Source organism: Bufo gargarizans, chromosome 1 (genome assembly GCF_014858855.1).
Source record: "Bufo gargarizans isolate SCDJY-AF-19 chromosome 1, ASM1485885v1, whole genome shotgun sequence".
Taxonomy (NCBI): domain Eukaryota; kingdom Metazoa; phylum Chordata; class Amphibia; order Anura; family Bufonidae; genus Bufo; species Bufo gargarizans.
Window position 1 is genome coordinate 211,953,342 of NC_058080.1, and position 21,112 is coordinate 211,974,453.

General features: G+C 40.9%; 1 protein-coding gene across 7 annotated transcripts in view; it reads left to right on the plus strand.

Annotated features, from left to right (window-relative positions):
* The window catches only part of PDE5A (phosphodiesterase 5A), a 350,069-nt gene that overhangs the window by 205,139 nt on the left and 123,818 nt on the right, over window positions 1–21,112 (plus strand). For all 7 annotated transcript variants that reach the window (XM_044301149.1, XM_044301132.1, XM_044301166.1 and 4 more), the window contains 2 exons: window positions 14,888–15,025; window positions 17,667–17,734. In XM_044301149.1, the coding sequence (XP_044157084.1) occupies window positions 14,888–15,025; window positions 17,667–17,734 (206 nt within the window). The remainder of the gene's footprint in view (window positions 1–14,887; window positions 15,026–17,666; window positions 17,735–21,112) is intronic.

The following is a 21,112-nucleotide window of genomic DNA, read 5'->3' on the forward strand; positions in this document are numbered from 1 at the left end:
CATACGGCAAAAATTGTGAAACTTGAAGGGGTCTTGACGCAGATCGTTATAAAGTGTGTGAAATTGTCCCTTCTGAATTCTCTGCGCAACAATGGGATGAATCCAGTGTCTCCTCCTCCTCCTCTCCGGTTCTTCTTCCAACATTGGTTGTTGTTGTCCGAATAACCGAAATAGGACCCAATGGAACAGAACTCCACAAATATCCTTCGGCATTTTATCGCAGTAGAGTATGCACGGAAAAATGGCTATACAGCAAAATTTCCACACAGAGCTCTTTACCTCACGATGAACCAAAGAAAATGGCACCTGAGGTAATCATATCTTGTCTTTTTATTCACTTTTTTTTCACTTTTTTTCAAAGAAATCCAAATAACTTTATTTGCTTCCAACTTTAGACATCTATCCGTTTTTTGCGGATCCGCAAAAAACGGATGACATACGGAAACATTTTCAGGAACAACGGATCCGCAAAAAACGGACAGAAAATCGGATTATAGAAAAATCAGGACGTGTGAATGTAGCCTAATACTTCCTGATATTACTTTTAAACCTTTGCCCATCTAATTTAAAACTATGTCCTCTTGTAGCAGTTTTTCTTCTTTTAAATATTCTTTCCTCTTTTACCTTGTTGATTCCTGTATGTATTTAAAAGTTTCTATCATATCCCCTCTGTCTCGTCTTTCTTCCAAGCTATACATGTTAAGTTCCTTTAATCTTTCCTGGTAAGTTTTATCCTGCAATTCATGTACCAGTTTAGTAGCTCTTCTCTGAACTCTCTCCAAAGTATCAATATCCTTCTGGAGATATGGTCTCCAGTACTGAGCACAATACTCCAAATGAGGTCTCACTAGTGCTCTGTAGAGCGGCATGAGCACCTCCCTCTTTCTACTGGTAATTCCTCTTGCTATACACCCAAGCATTCTGCTAGCATTTCCTGCTGCTCTGTGACATTGTCTGTCTACCTTTACGTTTTCTGAAATAATGATCCCTAAATCCCTAAATGATCCCTAAATATAGGATTACTTCTATACCTATCACTTATGTAGTAGTTTTATAGAGTTCTAGAAGGGAATGAAGGAAAGAAATATAGAAAAAAAGGACAAACTATGTTTGTTTTTTTATATTTTATAAGTTATTAGTGGACGCAATAATTGATTAATCAATGTTATGAATAACTGATTTTGAATTGAGGATATTTATATGAAATATATTTTTTTGTTTTGTATTTTTATTTACATTTGGTTTTTTACACTTCACACTCTTTGTTTTTTGTTGTATTGCACTGCATGTCAGCATTTCACGTGTGGTCACAATTTCTGGTCACTTAGTGTAATTGGGTTGTCACTTTATAAATTATATACAGTACAGACCAAAAGTTTGGACACGCCTTCTCATTCAAAGAGTTTTCTTTATTTTCATGACTATGAAAATTGTAGATTCACACTGAAGGCATCAAAACTATGAATTAACACATGTGGAATTATATACATAACAAACAAGTGTGAAACAACTGAAAATATGTCATATTCTAGGTCTGTGAAGGTTCTCATTTATCCAGGTCATGGTATATATCTGTAAAGAATAAATCAAGGAAAGTTGCCTTGATTTATTCTTTACAGATATATGTCATATTCTAGGTTCTTCAAAGTAGCCACCTTTTGCTTTGATTACTGCTTTGCACACTCTTGGCATTCTCTTGTTGAGTGTAGAGGGGGAATATTAATCACCAATATTTATGCAAATATCGATAATTAATATTCATAAATAGGAGGAGCCGTCTATTGATGACTCCGCCTATTTATGCCTTTATATAATAATTACACAATACTTTCGCTATACTTCACACTAATCACTACGCTAGCTGCATGCGCCTTACTGAACTAACTATCGCCAATAACTACACGTTACACAGATAGTTACAAGTAACACAGTATTTATTACTTACAATACACTACGCACGCAATACACTAACAATACAGCACTAAATATACAATCCTAAACTACACTACACGTTCCCAAATTCCACCCATAAACTATGTATACAATTCACACATACAAGTATATTCACAGTAACCCACCCGTCTGCACTGTCCCTACGGGGTACAAGGGGTTAACAGTGGCGCTGCAGGGGCGAGTGCAGGCCACAGACACTATAGATTCAGCACTGCAAGGGTTACTTGCAAGTGAGTGCTGAGGTGAATCAAGGGTAGGTAAACCAGGGGGGGGGCTAACTGCAAGGGTTAACCAGGGGATACAGGGGTTAGGGGATGCAGGGGTTAACCAAGGCAGGGACCGGGGTAACTCAGAGGGGGCACAAGCCCCTACATTATAAGGGGGCACAAGCCCCTACATATAAAAGTGGTCACATGTATCCCACAGGGGCCTCCATGAGCCCCTGTGGGCCACTAAGGGCAGATGTGCGCAGATGCTGGGAACATCTGCGCACATCCTCCTATAACGTGATTAATGCATGCATATATATCATACATGCATGCACGTGTTTGCATGCATATATGTATATATATATGCATGCGTCTCAACCCTTCCTCAACAATGAGCTTCAAGAGGTAGTCACCTGAAATGGTCTTCCAACAGTCTTGAAGGAGATGCTTAGCACTTGTTGGCCCTTTTGGACACACCTTCTCATTCAAAGAGTTTTCTTTATTTTTATGACTATAAAAATTGTAGATTCACACTGAAGGCATCTTTTGCTTTGATTACTGCTTTGCACACTCTTGGCATTCTCTTGATGAGCTTCAAAAGGTAGTCACCTAAAATGGTCTTCCAACAGTCTTGAAAGAGTTCCCAGAGATGCTTAGCACTTGTTGGCCCTATTGCCTTCACTCTGCAGTCCAGCTCACCCCAAACCATCTCGATTGGGTTCAGGTCCGGTGACTGTGGAGGCCAGGTCATCTGGCGCAGCACCCCATCACTCTCCTTCATGGTCAAATAGCCCTTACTTTCAAAGTTTTCCTAATTTTTTGGCTGACTGACCTTCATTTCCATAAGTAATGATGGCCACTAGTTTTTCTTTACTTAGCTGCTTTTTTTCTTACCATAATACAAATTCTAACAGTCTATTCAGTAGGACTATCAGCTGTGTATCCACCTGACTTCTCCTCAACGCAACTGATGGTCCCAACCCCATTTATAAGGCAAGAAATCCCACTTATTAAACCTGACAGGGCACACCTGTGAAGTGAAAACCATTTCAGGTGACTACCTCTTGAAGCTCATCAAGAGAATGCCAAGAGTGTGCAAAGCAGTAATCAAAGCAAAAGGTGGCTACTTTGAAGAACCTAGAATATGACATATTTTCAGTTGTCTCACACATTTTTGTTATGTATATAATTCCACACATGTGTTAATTCATAGTTTTGATGCCTTCAGTGTGAATCTACAATTTTCATAGTCATGAAAATAAAGAAATCTCTTTAAATGAGAAGGTATGTCCAAACTTTTGGTCTGTACTGTATATACATTTTTAATTATTAATTTATTTTGTTTATTCGTTTACATGCAATCAGGTATATGATGGTTCTTACTTAGGATATGTACAGCAGTTATGGGATAACAAATATGAATTAAACCGTCTGTATATACCGTACATATATCTGTAAATATATATCTGTAAAGATCTGTATACGTCTGTATATACCAAATAAGGAATGCTTTGGCTGTAGAGTCGACTAAATCACTCCTAAAGTGAGGTAATGACCCAGCTGTGAGTGTGGTGCGTTCCACTGCGGCCTGTGCCAGATGACGCGGGCACCGCTGTGTAGCGCATCGCATCGCAGCCGGGCAAGAGTAGGGGTTACGGATGTTAAATCCATGCACAGTAAATATCGGCAATATATAAACATAAGAAGACTCCAAATGAAAATATTGAAGGAAGGTACAAATGCCTACAATAGAAATAATTATGCCTTTTGAATATATTTTGAAATTGATTTATTTGTAATTTACTCTTCGCCATATCTGGCAAATTCATGCGTTCCAAGCTGAAACGCAAGCACGCCACTTCCGGCTTGCATACCCGTTTGTTTGGCGTGGCACATGGGGTTGACAATGGAAGGAGGCGTTTTCAGGTGTGTGTTATGTGTTCAATTTGGGATAGTATATATAGAGTGGGGACATGGAGACAATTAGCACTTACCCCCTGATGAAGCATTAAGCGAAATGCTTCAGGACGCAGGAGAGACAAGTTTTTTTGGTATGACAACATGTATTGATGTTATTTGATGTAATCTGGGCTGTTGTAGGTTTGATATGTGTGATATATCTGTAAGCACTTTGCACTTTACTTGGTACCGTATAGACTATTGCATGGTTTCATCTATGCCTTAATCTTAATTATTTGTCTATTTTCTAAAGCCAACAGCCTGTATCCCCTGCCTGGGCGTTGTACGCCCTGTGTGTTTCTGGACCACCAACAGTTTTTAATTATGTGATTTTATGAATTATGTATCAATAAAGATATATTTATTTACTTTATACCCGGTTGTTTCTTTATTTGGAGTATATGATAGGGCCCTTTTGCCGGGTAATGTATGGTTGTATTTTTTGCCCACATTTTTTTGTGGTATAAAGCAAGCAGGCATCTTCTTCTACTTACCTATATGTAATAGCTGGTGCTAGGTGGCTGCCTCTCATACAAAGAAACAGGAGTGCAGGGCAGCAGTCTACCGACCCATGTACATGAATGTTTGTTCCAAATGCGCACCCATACCATACATGCTGCAATCATCTCTGCTGTATGGGGGGATGAATGATCCACATGCTGTTCTATTGTACATTGACAGAAAATCTCTGTAGACAGGAAAATGAGCTGCCAATAAGTAGTAAATTAATGTGCGGCATAAGCGATCATATCACCCAACAAAGAAGTGTTTACTTGTTTGTTGGTAGATCGGTGCTACATTTACATGTGGCCAGTATCGGTACGAATGACGCTTATGGCATGGTTAGACAAGCAGATAATTGTTACAAATCACACGGTGACAATTCATATTGCAGTATAATCGTCTACAGTTTTAAAAAAATGTATTTATTTTTATTTACGTAGTTCGATATGTGATAACACTGATCAGTTACGGATGGAGTAGAGTTAACATCTGAGTTGTGTTATCTAATCTAAGCAAACACCTTCAATTGCTTTTCAATGGCAATGAGTTAAGAAATTTGAGTTAAGAGCTGGAGTGCTAACCCTGCTACATCTGTACTTTTACTCTAAAGGCCAGTACAAATTGGGCGATACCTTTTATGTATAGTTTTTCTTCCATTTTGATACTTATAAAATAATAAAAACCTTGGATAAAATCTATTATTTTTTCATTGTCATATTCTGAACCCTATAACTTTTTTGTAGTTATGTGTAGGGAACTGTATGAGCATTCACTTTTTTGCAGGGCGACCTGTACTTTTCATTGATACCATTCTGGGGTGTGTACAACTTTTTGATCACTTTATATTTAACCCTTTCGCTACCTGGAGAGATATGCAAACATGGGAAGAAAATAAAAACTAGAAAACTAGAAAAAACCTCTGGTAGTGAAAGGGTTAATTTTTTGTAGGAAATGAAGCGGCCAAAAATGGCGAATTGTAAATTTTTACTTTTTCCCCCCATTTCATTGTTTGCCGTATGGGGAAATTTTTAGAGTTTTATAGTATGGGCGTTGTCGCACGTGGCGATACCCATGATGTGTATTTTTATTTTTTTATATTTTGGGGAAAGCGGGGTAATTAGATTTTTTTTATTTTTCTTAATTTTTTTATTTTTAAAAACTTTATTTTCTTTTTTACCCTTTTTTATATAGTTCCCATATGGAACTATAACGCGCAATCATTAGATCAAATTCACTTGTTTCCTATGGAGCCCTGCTACAGACAGGAAACACTATGCAGCAGCCTCCTGTCATTCTCTATGACAGGGGCTGCTGCATACAAGCTCCGCCGCCGGAGGGAGCCGGAACCTACCTGGAAGCCCGGTTTCACCACGACATCTGAAGTGTTAAATGTCCACGACCCACATTATCGCGGACATGACCCGTGGGTGTCTGCTGTATGAAACAGCAGGCACCCTGTGGCTATGGCGCCTACTCCGCTCAAAGACCTGACCAGCTCCGTTCTAGTACTTTTTTTTATTATTTCATTGTACTCGTTTTGTGCTAAAAATCCTGAGCCATTTTCACTGTACAGGCCGGAGCTTCTCTAGTAGCAGGATCTAAATTTTCTCTCTGCTTTGTCAACTAGCATATGTGACAGTCCCCTTACTGTCTGACCTTATAAACATTCATTATAGCTTATTTTACCTTTAAGAATGTGGCTTAAGGTGGATTTGCACTGTCCGATATTCGGGCAGATTATCGGGAACGAACATTCCTGTCCGACAATCTGCCCATCTAAATGAGGCGGCGATCACCTGATGAACGATTGTTCATCGTTCATCGGGTGATCCTGTCATTCGTGCAGGCACACCAATTATCATTTCTGGGCAGCAGATCATGCTGTCTAAACAGCGATCTGCTGCCCATAAACAATGATTCTGTATGAGGACGAACAATCGTAATAGCGATCCCTCATCCTGTGAAGGAGATTGCTGCATGTAAATGTAGAAGTCTCCTGTCACGAGGGTATCGAGAACCACGCCTGACTCCGTTATACCCGGGGTCAGGAAGTCGCAGCGGTTGGCTGCACGCTCTATTTAAGATAGGGCCGTTTTCCTTATGGTAGCTTTCTGGGTTTGCTTTGCAAACCCTTTTGGCTCACTCAGGGATCCGTAGCTCCTTCTCCTCAGCTGTTCCTTGTCCAGCACTCCCAAACCTCCTTATATTCCTCTCTCACACTTCTCTGGTTGCCAGAGATAGAGCTTACTGCCTGGACATCTATCCTGACCCACTGGAGCTGTGTTGCTGCGTTCTCTGACTGTTGATTCAGAACGCTACCCTCCGGATCCCTGTTGGACCTTTGTGGACAGTTGTTGTCGTCCACCTGGGTGTTTGTGTTTGTCTGTGTTTGTCTGTCCTCTCCCTGGTGTTTCCCTCTTAGTGCAGTGGTGAGGACTAGCGATCCCACCGGCCCGTTCACTATCTAGGGCTCATTTCAGGGAAAGCCAGGGTTTAGGCACGTGATCGCCGCACGGGTGAGGAACCCGTCTAGGGACGTCAGGGCAGTCAGGTGCCAGCCGCAAGGTGAGTTAGGGGTCACCACCTTTCCCTCTCCCTTAGGCAGGGCTTTCCCTGTTTTCCTCCCTGTGCGTGACACCGGTCATTACATCTCCTTCACTGAACGTGCAGCCGACTGTTGGGAGGGAACGCTTCGTTCCTGACAATCGGCTGTTACAACGGGAACTGTAAACCTGCCTTTTATTAGGTGACTGGCTCAAAGTGAGAGTAAAAAGTAGGATTCAAACACCTAGAAAAACAGTGAACCCTTTGAGATGTAATGGCTCAATATTTTTCATAAAAACCAATTGAAAAAAAAAGGATTTTTAGCCCAAAATGAGTAAAATGCAATCATAAAAATTTTCACCGAAAGTGTACATAGCCTTTAAATCACTAAATGCGATCGTGTTGTTAATTTGCCTAAAAGATTATCCACTCATCAAAATCCGACAGTAGACTATTATCTTATTACCTAAGAGCAGGGCACAAGACATAAGCCTTCCTGCTGATCCTGGTCTCCAGCAGCTGAGATTATACTGCAGCTCCTCCTGTCAGTGTATGAGAAGCAGGGAGGAAGTGCCCACACACCGAGGCCAGGGCAGCATGATCTGAGCATGCATGTCCACCTTAAAACTGTGCAATTGGTGGACGTAAACTAGGAAATCTCAATTCAAATGGTAAGTACCCCATCGACTTTACATGGAAGATAACCTGTCACACATGGATTTTTTTTAAATTATATTTATTTAAGAATATTACAATGATTACAGAGGTTTTACTGCCTAGGAGCAACCCCAGTGCTCCTAAAGTGTGGCCTATAAAAACAAATAAAAAAGCCACTCATCTGTTCTCGGTCTAAGTACACCCCGCTGCTGCTCCATTCCCAGTCACTGCTGGACCAGGAAGTGGCTTGGTCCAGTCACCACAGCAGTCACATCTTGAACGATACACCACTACAGTGAAGTACCACTAAGTACCACTAAGTACCACTAGTGAGGACCTGTCAGTCTTCTTGACATGTCTGTTTAGTGACAACGGGGTGTTGCGATTCCTCTTGTTAATTTGGCATGTTCTACACTCAGTCCAACCAGGGCTGACACTGTCACATTGCATAATCGCTACTCCTAGTCATAGTGTCTTTACCAAGTTTAAAGATGATTGTGCAACAATTTGAATTTGATATGTTGGAATACATATTTGGGGGAGACTATCGTTAGAGCAATGGTATGACTGTTGCACCGTGATCAAGGGTAGTTGGCAGGTAATGCCATTTGGATCATCTATAAGGCTACTGCATAGAACAGGCATGCTCAACCTGCAGCCCTCCAGCTGTCACAAAACTGCAACTCCCATCATTCCCGGACAGCCTACAGCTATCAGCCTACAGAAGGGCATGGTGGGAGTTGTAGTTTTCCAACGGCTGGAGGGCCACAGGTTGAGCATCTCTGGCATAGAACATACATGGTCCCTTCCAGAGTTCACCATATTTATCCAGAGCTTTTGCCAATGTGTTTTAGGGAATGCCTGGAAACAGGGTCGATACTCCATATCTTAGTGGACCTGCCACCCCCCCCCCCCCCCTCAGCAATTCTGGTCTTCTCATAGAATGTTGTGTGATATCTATGGTAGGGATCTCACTTTGTCTGTCGACTATATTTCTTCTTAGCATTAAACCACCCTCTTTTTCCTTTGCTGCATATAAGCTTTTACAATATATACTTGGCTGCCAGAATCCATATAGCCGCCATATGGCGATTACCGACTCTTTCGTTGCCCATAGTGATCCAGAGAGTCAATAGAATTCTTCTGTATGAAAAGATTAATGCTGACATCAAAAAAAGCATCTTACCAAAGTTAGGAGCCCCTAGATAATGTGCAAAGAGTCTTCCAACATAGCCTATTCCCTTACGTCCTCAACAGCAGCACAGATGGGGTTAACTGCCCCTGTGGACTGGTAGGACCGGCGGAATTTTAATGAGCCCAAGAACCAATAAACGATCTTCAGCTCCCTGAAAGGGAGGAGATCACCCCCCAGCCCACCGTGTTTTTTTCTGTCCTCTGGACAGGTGGACTGGCGTTCTTAGTTCTGCCAGGCATGAGGACCCTCCCTAGGGGATTCTTCTTGCTATCTCCCCATCTGTGCTGCTGTTGAGGACGTAAGGGAATCGTTAATTTCTAACGATAATTTGTTTTCCCTTAGTCCTAACAGCAGCACACAAATATCCCACCCTAAATACATTATGCTTGTTAAAAACACGGTGGGCTGGGGGGTGATCTCCTCCCTTTCAGGGAGCTGAAGATCGTTTATTGGTTCTTGGGCTCATTAAAATTCCGCCGGTCCTACCAGTCCACAGGGGCAGTTAACCCCATCTGTGCTGCTGTTAGGACTAAGGGAAAACAAATTATCGTTAGAAATTAACGATTTCCTATGCCTATGAGGAGAGAAAATGCCCCTCATATTATTTACCAATCTTATAAATGCCGCCCCTCGCCCCTTTTTTTTTTTTTTCTTTCTCTATCCTCCTTTGTTGTTACTCAGGGGAACCAGTAGATTTTGCGTTGCCTTTGCTTGCATGTTTTGTATCACATACAAATTCTTCTGTTTATTACACAAAGTAAACAATTCTTATGCTAACATCATATGTTTTCTTTTTTATTACTGTACTGTCAGTTTCACATGTGCTACCTTTCAATAGATGCTTTTGAAACATAAAAATACACCACGAGGGGAAAGGGGTGGGGGTTTAAGGGATTTTTTTATGTGCTTGTTATTTTTGCTAAAAAACATAATAAAAATTATTATTTAGTAAGGGAAATTTAGCCAAGCAGTATTTTAAAAACAGTTTTGCAGAACATGCCCAAATGAATGTCATTTTGTTACATAGCGCCAAATGCATCAATGTGAAATACTGAGAAATCAACCCCATTATTTGAGCACTTCCTTAAATATGTACCAAAGAAATATGCTTTTATGATCTGGACTAGCTCTATGCATCAGATTTCTGAATAACTTGTCATTTACATAAGGCTTAGATTTTATTAAAACAGAGTTTGCATATCCCTGGAATTCTCATTTATCTTCCTTACTTGGGCTCTTATCAGATAATTCGGTGACTCACGGCTCAATTCACACAAATGTGTAATATTTTCCACCAAAAATGTTGCACTCAGACTTTGTGTGATTATTGTTATGGATACTTATGGATACTGGATGCCTAACAGAACATATGGACAGGGTTTTCATTGTGAAGCAACCCTTTATCTTCTTACTATATCTTTAGTGGTTGAATGCCCCTCATAGACCTACAGGCATGAAAAATTTTGAATTCTATTAAAATTTTAAAAATAGTTTTTTCTGCCATATATATTAATTACCTATATTCAGGATAGGTAATCAATATTTGATCAGCAGGGGTCCGACACTTGGCACCCATGCCGATCAGCTGTTCATTACACTACGCATCATCTCCCGTGGAGCGGCGGCCTAGTGTAATTACAAGTACTCGCTCAATTCAAGTGAATGGAGCAAGTACTTATAATTACACTGCACTTCCAAGACGACTTGTACTGTAATGAAGAGGAAGCAGCGCTTGCATGAAGCACTACCTCCTCTTCAAACAGCTGACCACGGGGAGCCAGGTGTCGGACCCCCACCGATCATATATTGATTACCTATCCTGAAGACAGGTCATCAATATAAATGGCAGGACAACCCCTTTGAAATTAGGTAAATACAACCTCAGGTGAACAACAGCAGATTCCACTTAATTTTTCTATTTGTGAAAAATTAAGTGCACCCCATGAACCAATAGCTTGTAGAACCACCTTTAACAGCAATAACTTTTTCTGTATGACTATCAGTCTGTTCCATTGTTATAAAGGAATATTGGCCCACTTTTCTTTAAAACATTGCTTCAGGTCATTTAGGTTTGTGGGCATTAATTTATGCACAGCTTTCTTAAGGTTGCAACCCAGAATTTCAATTGAGTAGAGGTCTTGACTTTGACTGGCCCATTGCAGTGCCTTGATTCTTTTTTCAGCCTTTCTGTTGCTGGTGTGCTTGGGAGCATTATCCTGTTGCATCATCCAGTTTCGGCCAAGCTTTGGTTTTTGGATAGATGGCCTCACATTTGACTAGAATACGTTGTTATACAGAGGGGTTCATGGTCGACTCAATGACTGCAAGGTATCCAGGACCTTGGAAGTTGGTGTGATGTGCTTGTGCTGATATGCTATGCTTGGTTTCCTCCAAAATGGGCACTGTGCATTATGGCAAAACACCTCCACTTTAGTCTTTTCTATCCAAAAAACATTGTTCCAGAGGTCTTTTGGTTTCTTAAGATGCAGCTTTTAATCTTAAAGGGAGTCTTTCACGCAGATTCACCCTATTAACCTAATAACAGTGTTATGTCCACGGCATGCCCCCTATTAAAACGGTGCTTATCGTTTGTTCCTTGCTAGCATCGTTCTGGAGAAAAACACTTTTAATCCGCATTCAAATGAGTCTGTGAAGGTGCCCAGGGGCGGCGTTACAACGGCCGATGCCCAGGCCCCTGGGTCATTTTCATATGATGGCACTCCCCCTCCGCCGCGTCTGCCCGCCCTTAGTCTCTGTTCTAACCTCCCTCCTCCCGTCTGTAATCCCACGCATGCGCCGATGAACGCGATATCGGCGCATGCGCATTGAATGAGCACTGTCGGGCCGGGGCATCGCAGTTTAGCGTGCACATGCGCGGGATTACGGACGGGAGAAGAGAGGCTAGAACAGAGACTAAGGGCGGGCAGACGCGGCAGAGGGGGAGTGCCTTCGTATGAAAATGACCCAGGGGCCTGGGCACCGGCCGTTGTAGCACCTTCACAGACTCATTTGCATGCAGATTTGAAGTGTTTTTCTCCACAACGATTCTAGCAAGGAACAAACGATAAGCACCGTTTTAATAGGGGGGATGCCGTGGACATAACACTGTTATTAGGTTAATAGGGTGAATCTGCGTGAAAGACTCCCTTTAAGCCGTGCTACCATGTTCTTTTTTTGAAAGCAGAGACTTTCTCCTGGCAACCCTTCCAAAAAGTTTTTTTTTCTAATTGTATTGTCATGAACATGTAACATGCTAACTGAGGCCCGTAGAGTCGATGTAGGTCTTCAGTGTTTTGCAATATCTCTGATTGCATGTTCTGACCTTGGGGTGAATTTGCTGAGATGTCCATTCCAAGGAAAATTGTCAACTGTTTGTGAATAGTAATAATGATAATTCTCGCTGTAGAATGATGGACTTCAAATTGTTATGAAGTGGTCTTATAAACCTTTCCAGATTGATGGGCAGCAACAATTTCTTCTCTAATCATTGATGATGTCATCACTACTTGGCATTGTGCTAACATACCCCTGAATGCTTCAGACCAGCAAACTGCTAAAACATCAGCTTTTTTTTAGAAGTGGTCACACTTGCTGATGATCAATTAACCTTTTGAAGATGCTGGGATTTTCCATGTTTGTGGTTTAATTTCTTACTCCCTGCCTCTCCAGGGCCATAACTTTTTTTATTTTTCCATTCACATAGCCATGTTTTTTAGCGGACAAGTTGTACTTTCTAATTGCTCTATTTAATAATTCATAATATGATGTAGTGGGAAGCTGGTGAGAAATGGGAAAAGAAACACTCTTACATCCCTCAAATTTATCCTCCACTCTGCTGCCTGCATAATCCACCTTTCCCTTTGTTTCTCCTCTGCCTCTCCCCTCTGCCAGTCCCATCACTGGCTCCACATTGCCCAATAAATTCGGTCCAAGATACTAACAACTACATATAAGGCCATCCACAACTGCCCCCACCTTAAATCTCTGTTCTGCTTTTGCTTACATCTTCTCACGTAATCGCCAATCCTCACAGGACCTCCTTCTTTGTTCTCCTCATGTCTGTTCTTCACAACAGTCTTCAAGATTTCTCACATGCCTCTCCCCTACTCTGGAACTGACTACCCCAGTACATCAGACTCTCCCTTAACATCCAAACCTGAGAACCCACCTCTTCAGGAAAGCCTACCACCTACAATAAGCATTCTGCCACCACACAGCCAGATGAGCAGCTTTTACCCTCACCTACTGTGTCTTTCCCCTCTCTGTTGTAGATTGTAAGCTCTTGCGGGCAGAGTGCTCTCTCCCTCTGTACCAGTCTTAAAAAGTTCATGCCTCATGTACTTGTGTTTTTATATTATGTATACCCCCACTTAGATGTACAGCATCATGGAATTAATGGCGTCTTAAAATAGATAATAATAATCTACACGTAGGCAAGTACATTAAGCTGTGTACTAATAAGGCAATCATTCGGAGATACATAAAGGGGTTGTCCACTTTCTGGTTACTATTGACCAATTTGACTAAACAGCACTTGTTAATGTAGGCTTTGTTGATATTCTGCACCATTATCTATATGTTATAAGGTATGTCACCTTGTTGGCCAAGTGTTTTGTGCTGTCCACATACATGACCTCTGAAGGAGGGCCATCTGAACAGACACATGCAACCACCTCCTCTGTTTAAACACACTGCACCTGACATCTGCACTTGTACTTTTGGAAGTTTAGTGCAGGTGCAGTGTGTTTTAATGGAGGAGGTGGATTGATGTGTCTGTTCACATGGCCCTTCTTCAGAGGTCATGTATGTGGACAGCCTACTGGAATTGGCCAACGAGGGATATAGTTTATGAAGCCTAACGAACGGAACCAAATCTCAACAAAGACAATATTAGGCTACTTTCACACTTGCGTCAGGACGGATCCGACAGGCTGTTCACTATGTCGGATCCGTCCTGCGGCTATTTCGCCGTGCCGCCGGACTGCCGCTCCGTCCCCATTGACTATAATGGGGACAGGGGCGGAGCTCCGGCGCAGCACGGCGGTGCACGGTGAAAGCCGCCGGACTAAAAAGCCTGATATGCAGTAATTTTAGTCTGGCGGCCTTTCGCCATGCTGCGCCGGAGCTCCGCCCCCATTATAGTCAATGGGGTCGGAGCGGCGGTTCGGCAGCGCAGCGAAATAGCCGCAGGACGGATCCGACATGGTGAACAGCCTGTCGGATCCGTCCTGCCACAAGTGTGAAAGTAGCCTTAATAAGTGTTATACAGTCATCTTACATACACATTGGTCAACAGGGGGGCTGCAGGGGTGAAAGTGTGGGTATGTCCGGGTTCAGCTCTGAACCTGGACAACCCCTTTAAGTATGCGCTAATAACAGACATAATGGACAGGCAGCCAATGGACCCTAGGCTTTCTGCCTTATAATGTACAGTATGGGTATATATCTCTTCACACAGCACCCCTGTGACATGATTAAAGAGGGGTTCCTGCTTTGCTTTCCCCTTTGTGTGCCGCAAACAGCATTGATTACAGTATACAGAGGGTTAAACAACAGACATCAGATGTTTCTCTGATCTCTGCCAATAGAGAATAATAGCAGCTGTGTATTACAGCCTCTGTCCTGACCTCTCCAGCACAGTATCCGTGTCTACCCCCCCACCACCAGAAGAAAAGAAAAACCTCATACAGCTGTGAATAAAAAAGAATGTAAAGAAGTATTTTGAACAACAAAGCAATAAACTCCTCTCCATACATCTAGGAAATACAGTAAATACACCCTAGTAAGATCTGTTAGAAAGGAAAAGTTAAGTTTGTTATGTAAAGACTTGTATGATTTTATAATTTCTATTTTATTGAACTTCTAGGTTCTCCTTGATCTGGCAACATTGATTTTTGAAGAGCAACAGTCATTGGAGGTTATCTTAAAGAAGATTGCAGCAACCATTCTATCTTTCATGCAGGCACAGAGATGTACCATCTTCATTGTGGAAGAGGACTCTTCCGTGAGTTACCCTGTATGGCTGTAATAACTTTAAATATAATGCTGTAACATTTAGGGTTGTATTCTATAACCCATAGTGATTCAGTATTCATGTTGTTCCTGCAGTACCTTAGTATACTATTTATCTGGTCCCCAGGATGGATGAATCCTGGGTGTAGGGTTTAGAAATTGATTTCATAATAAACAACACAACTTGATGGTAGCATCTATTCATTCCTTAGCAAAAAAAACACATACTTTTCATAATGGCATCCATTACTTCGAGTGTTATTATTCAGTTAGGGATGAGTATAATTTAGAAAAATCTATACACTTATGTTTTTTTTTTATATGACTGAATACTAAAAAATGATGCAATTGTCATAATTAAAGAGGACGTTTTACCATGAAATGCAGTGAATTCTGCAAGGCTTCATGTTATAGAACAGGAGGAGCTGAGCAGATTAAGATATATCATATTACTGCCTAAAGTGATGCTAACTTTAGCGTCACTTCAGGCAGTGATATGATAGTTATTTTGTGACGTACGCCCGTAATATCTGTATATCTGTGATCAGATTGATATATAGTGGGAAAAGATTCAGTATTACTTGTAATGCATTCATTTAAGTTCCTGCTCATTCTTGGCTTTGAAGTCAAGTAGGTGGTCCTATCAGTGATTGGCAGCTGTCCAGGTACACACAGTCATAGAGGGAAGGCTGCCAGTCACTGATAGGACCACTTCCTTGACTTCAAAGCCCGGAATGAGCTGGAATTTAAATGAATGAAGTCCAGGTTATACTGAATCTTTTCCCACAAAACTTAATATCAGTCTGCTCAGCTCCTTCTGCTCTATAACATGATGCCTGCAGATTAAATTACATTTAGTGGTGACAGGTCCTCTTTAAACTCACACTAAATAAAAACTACTGGACAAAAGTCACACCTTGATGGATTTTTGTGACACTTCAGCAACACTACTAGGGGCCTGTCATGCTGCGTCACAACGATAGTTTGTTACATGGCCTGATGATTGGGGCAATTATCTGGAAAGACCCTTCCTACAAACACTTGTTATAGATAATTGCCCTGTGTAAACACACATGTAGAATTAATCTGTACAGGGATGAATCGCAGTGGAAATCTTTCATCCCCATAGAGAAGGGATCATTGCTCCATTTGAAATCTGGTGTACAAGCTGACAATTATCAGGAATGATTATTGCTCTGTTTCTCAGCCTATTTGAAAGGCCACTAAGTTTTATGTTAAAAACAAAAACCCTGTATCTGTAATTTACTTCCTCACTATTTGCCAGAAGGAGATGTTCTGATGGGACAACCCCTTTAAAGGGAACCTGTCACCTCTACTATGCTACCCTCACTGAGCGTTTCTAAATGTTCATTGTGTTACCCTAAACATATAAATTACACTTTTCATTTCATTTGCAGACGAATTCAATAAGTATTATGCATGAGTTCCCACGAACCTATATATCAGTCTTCTCGGCTTCTGCTCCTCTATAACATGCTGCCTGCAGTTTGCACTGCATTTTATGGTGACAGGTTACATCTCTGCTTTTTCTGAGTTGATTTGTACACAGGGGCCATTTTGTCAGTGACTGACAACTATCTCTGTATGCACACTTAGGTCTCATGCACACAACTGTATATTTTTTTTAGTCTGTAAACTACAGATCCGCAAAATATGGAAACCACCCACCACGTCCTCAACCCATCCGTGTGCATTCCGCTTTTTCTCTCTCCCATCATTGACTATTCTCGTCTGCAGTGTAAACCAGAATAGGATATACAGATGTGGACAGCACACATTCCTTTTATTGCAGACCCATAGAAATGGAGTCCATGTGCTATCTACAAAAAATGCAGTAGATAGCATATAGATGGAAAATAAGGATGTGTGCATGAGGCCTTACACAGAGAATGCTATCAGTCACTGATAACAGCTGTCATGGGCCATCATGAGTTCAGAAAGAGCAGAGATTTAAATGTATAAAATTGCAATAATGATCCCACACAACTATATATTAATCTGCTCAGCTCCTCCTTCTCTATAACATGCTGCCTGCAGATTGCACTGCATTTTCCTGGTGACAGGTTCTCTTTAAACCCTGGTAATCTATCCCCCAACAACTTTGCTGCTGAAAGTAAAGGAAGTCCTTTATGAAACCCATCAGATACCTTGTTGGCTATGGTGTTGCCTAAGTACCAATACCTTTCTGCGAGTAGCATTCTGGGTATTATAGGGGTTCTCCAGCTTTTTAATAAATGTTGCATAATGATGACAACCTTACTATTTTTCTATGAATTTCAGTCAAAGAATAATTTGAAGACCACTGTAATTCTTTGAGTGCTGACTTTGCTTCTTACCTTCAGTGCTGTCATGCAGATGGTATATTCAAACCACAAAATACATGAATATATGCACATATTTGATATTTTTAGTTTTTGGATCCACAAAATGGCAAACCCTATTCCTGAAATGCATAACTCATATGAAAACATCTTGTCATCATAATTATTCTGCAAACAATTATAGAATGTCTTCATTGGTTTGTATAGTATGTAGTGTATGTGTTTAACCCCTGTGTTAAGCAATGGATCAAACAATACATAAGGTAACTTTTGAATATTGATTTTTGGCAGGATACTTTTTCCAGTGTTTTTCATATGGAATCTGATGAGCTAAAAGAATCTGCAGATGCCATAAAAAGGTAATTATGAGACAAGCTACAATAACGAAATTGTATAGTGTACAAGGGCTCATCAATTATAATGTTTTGACATACATGCATTCCTCATTTAAAAAATATCTGCATTGTGTCATTCCTCCATTACTCCTATTGGAAGTGTATGAACACATTGACTAGACTTTCTGACGTCGCCCAATGTACTGCGATTACACCACAGTAATATTATACACACAAAAAACAGTTAAATTAAATGTATCATTCCTAGTGATGAGCGAGCACCAAAATATTCGGGTGTTTGGCCCAAACACATTGCTATATTCACATGCTCGGCCGAGCACCCGAGTATAATAGAAGTCAACCAGGCACCCCCTGCTTGGAAGAGGAAAGGGTGTTTGGTTCATAAAAAAAGGTTAGAAATTGATGGAAACCCCATTAAATTGGTTTGGAAACTGCATTACAAGGATAGCTGGATGCATCTTAGACTCCTATTATGTACAACATACAATAGACAACCACACAAAGGCTGTATGCCAAAAGCCAGGTATGTGCAAGCCATCAATCTATCCATGAGACAGATGACAGGCTTTGTCAGCATACCTTACAATGGCAGCCTTGTACATCATGAGATGTTCCAAACCAGTTCTCATCTGACTAAGAACCAGTACACCTCAAAGTTATTTTGCACTTGTTAGATGGTTTGGGTGGACCTGCACACCTAGATCAATATCATTAAGGCGACAAAAAGTTTTCTGATTGTCCTAACATTATATTCCGTGCCGCTAGTGTGAAAGTAGCCTTAAATGTATAGTGTTATCACAAGACTATTCGCTGAGATCATATTCGCTATATTGCTCTATATTTGTTTTTTAGAATATTCGTAATATTCTAAAAAATGAATATATAGCAATATAGCGAATATTATGTAATAATTATGTAGTAAGTCAGTGATAATATCTGACACTGGAAAAGCTGGGTAATAAGTCAGTGTAGATCGCCAGTTATTACCCAGCTTTCCCAGTTTCAGATATCATCCAAGTGTAGATCGCAAAAATTCTAATCTCTAATTTTTATCGCAAATTTTCTATGGAAAAGGCTACACTAATAAGCTTGTCAGAAGACTATGAAATCAATAGAGGGCGCTATTGAGTTTTGAACAGCGCCCTCTATTGGCTTTATGTCTTCTGACAAGAATATTAGACTTGTCATAAGACTGTAAAACCAATAGAGGGCGCTGTTTATAAATCCATCTATTGGTTTTCATAGTCTTATGACAGCTGAAAAACAAGGCAGATTCTGCTCATTTGCATGTCTTTCCCATAAGCCCATGTTTGTGCTAATGATTTTTTACATTACTAAACTGTATAGAAAGGTTTTTGAATATTATGTTAGGACAATCGGAAAACTTTTTGTCGCCCTAATGATATTGATCTAGTTGTGCAGGTCCACCCAAGCCATCCAACAGATGCAAAATAACTTTGAGGTTTACTGATCTCAGTCAGATGAGATCTGTTTTGGAATATCTCATGGTGCACAAGGCTGCTGTTGTAAGGTATGCTGGCTATTATCTATCTTGTGGATAGATTGGGCACATACCTGGCTTTTGTCATATAGCCTTTGTGTGGTTGTCTATTGTATGTCATACATAATAGGAGTGTAAGATGCATCCAGCTATCCTCTTAATGCTGTTTCTATCAATTTCTAACCTTTTTTTATGAACCAGACACCCTCTTCTCTTCTGAGCAGGGGTTGCCTAGGGTTCTCCCATTGACTTCCATTGTATTTGAGCACCTGAATTATTTGGCCAAGCACTCAGATATGCTGAGCATAGTGATGCTTCAGTCGAACAGCAGTTCGGCCGAGCATGCTCGCTCATCACTAATCATTTCCTCATGGACTATGGAATCCCTTATGATTTAGTAGATTGACTTTCCCTGGAGTCACTGTTAGAGTTAAGTGGTGGGATAATGACTATTTAGATATGGGATCCAGATGCTACTACGTGGTGTATTTTTACATTTGGTAGTGTTCAAGCTGAGGGTTTAATTACATTTAAAACATTTGTCACAGAAGACGCCACTTTGTTTTTGTTTTTTTTATGAAACTTATCTACGGGCGTTTGTGTTTCTATTTAGTTCCGTTAAATTGTATTTGTTATTAGCTCATATAAATAATGTAACTGCTATTTGGAACAGAAATATGATTTTGGAAGGCTTGAGGATTCGTCTGTTGGAAATGACCTCTAGCCCCATGCTGTATGTGATTTCAGGATCCTTTACACACTAGCTGACATGATGTGGTTTGTTGTATTGTATCTGTGCAACAGTGACACCTGCTGGTGGACTTTGCATATTAAACAGTGACAAAATACAGATAGTGAATATAGTAAATGGCGGCTCACCCTACACAACTAGAAGACCTAGGTGCTCTTGTGCCAGGATTGCCCCACAGTCCTTTAAGGAGCTGTATCAGGTAAGTATATGGAGTGGAACAGGCACTCTATCACCAGAAGCTGCGAAGGGGTGTTTCTATAAGTCAATGTGGTGTTTGGATACAGTGTGCGCTGAGACAGTATATCATATAAAAATAAATTTATTTGATTATTAGAACATCCAATTCACATGATTTCTAAAAATAGGTTAAAGAGTAAAAGGATAAGGTTGGTTTGAATGAAAAAATAGATAAAAATGATAAAAATATGATAATAATGATAATAATAGAAAATGGTCAAAAATGGTAGGAAGTCCAATAAAATATAGTCTTGTGGATATAGTTCATATATACTAACCAAGTGGCAGCTATGGGGAGTGGGGTGGGTACTGTTCTCTAGGTGTTTAACCTAGGTATGTCACCTGTGATCCACTTTGTTTTGCGAGGAACCTTAAAGGGACACTGACAGGCCTTCTGAGGATAATTAGCTCTTTATATTCCCCCCTAGGTCTTATAATAAGTTCCCAATTCATATAAGTATTATCCCTGTGCGCATTGTTGAACGTGAAAAATCATCTTTATAATCACCTGTCCTTTCTGCCCAAGGGGCGTTCTTTGTGCCGCATTTGTGCCCAGTCCGCGTCCCAACTGCCGGATCCTTAGACACACCCATCTCATTAGTATTCACTTGGCGCAATGTGATCCCGGCGAGCAAGGGTGCCCGGGCGCATGCGCAGAATCTCTGAATGTCGGGGGACAGGAAAATACCGCCCAGCGAAGTGAATACTAATGAGATGGGCGTGTCTAAGGATCCGGCAGTTGGAGTGCGGGCTGGGCACAAATGCGGCACAAAGAACGCCCCTTGGGCAGAAAGGAGAGGTGATTATAAAGATGATTTTTCACGTTTAACAATGCGCACAGGGATAAAACTTATATGAATTGGGAACTCATTATAAGACCTAGGGGGGGCAT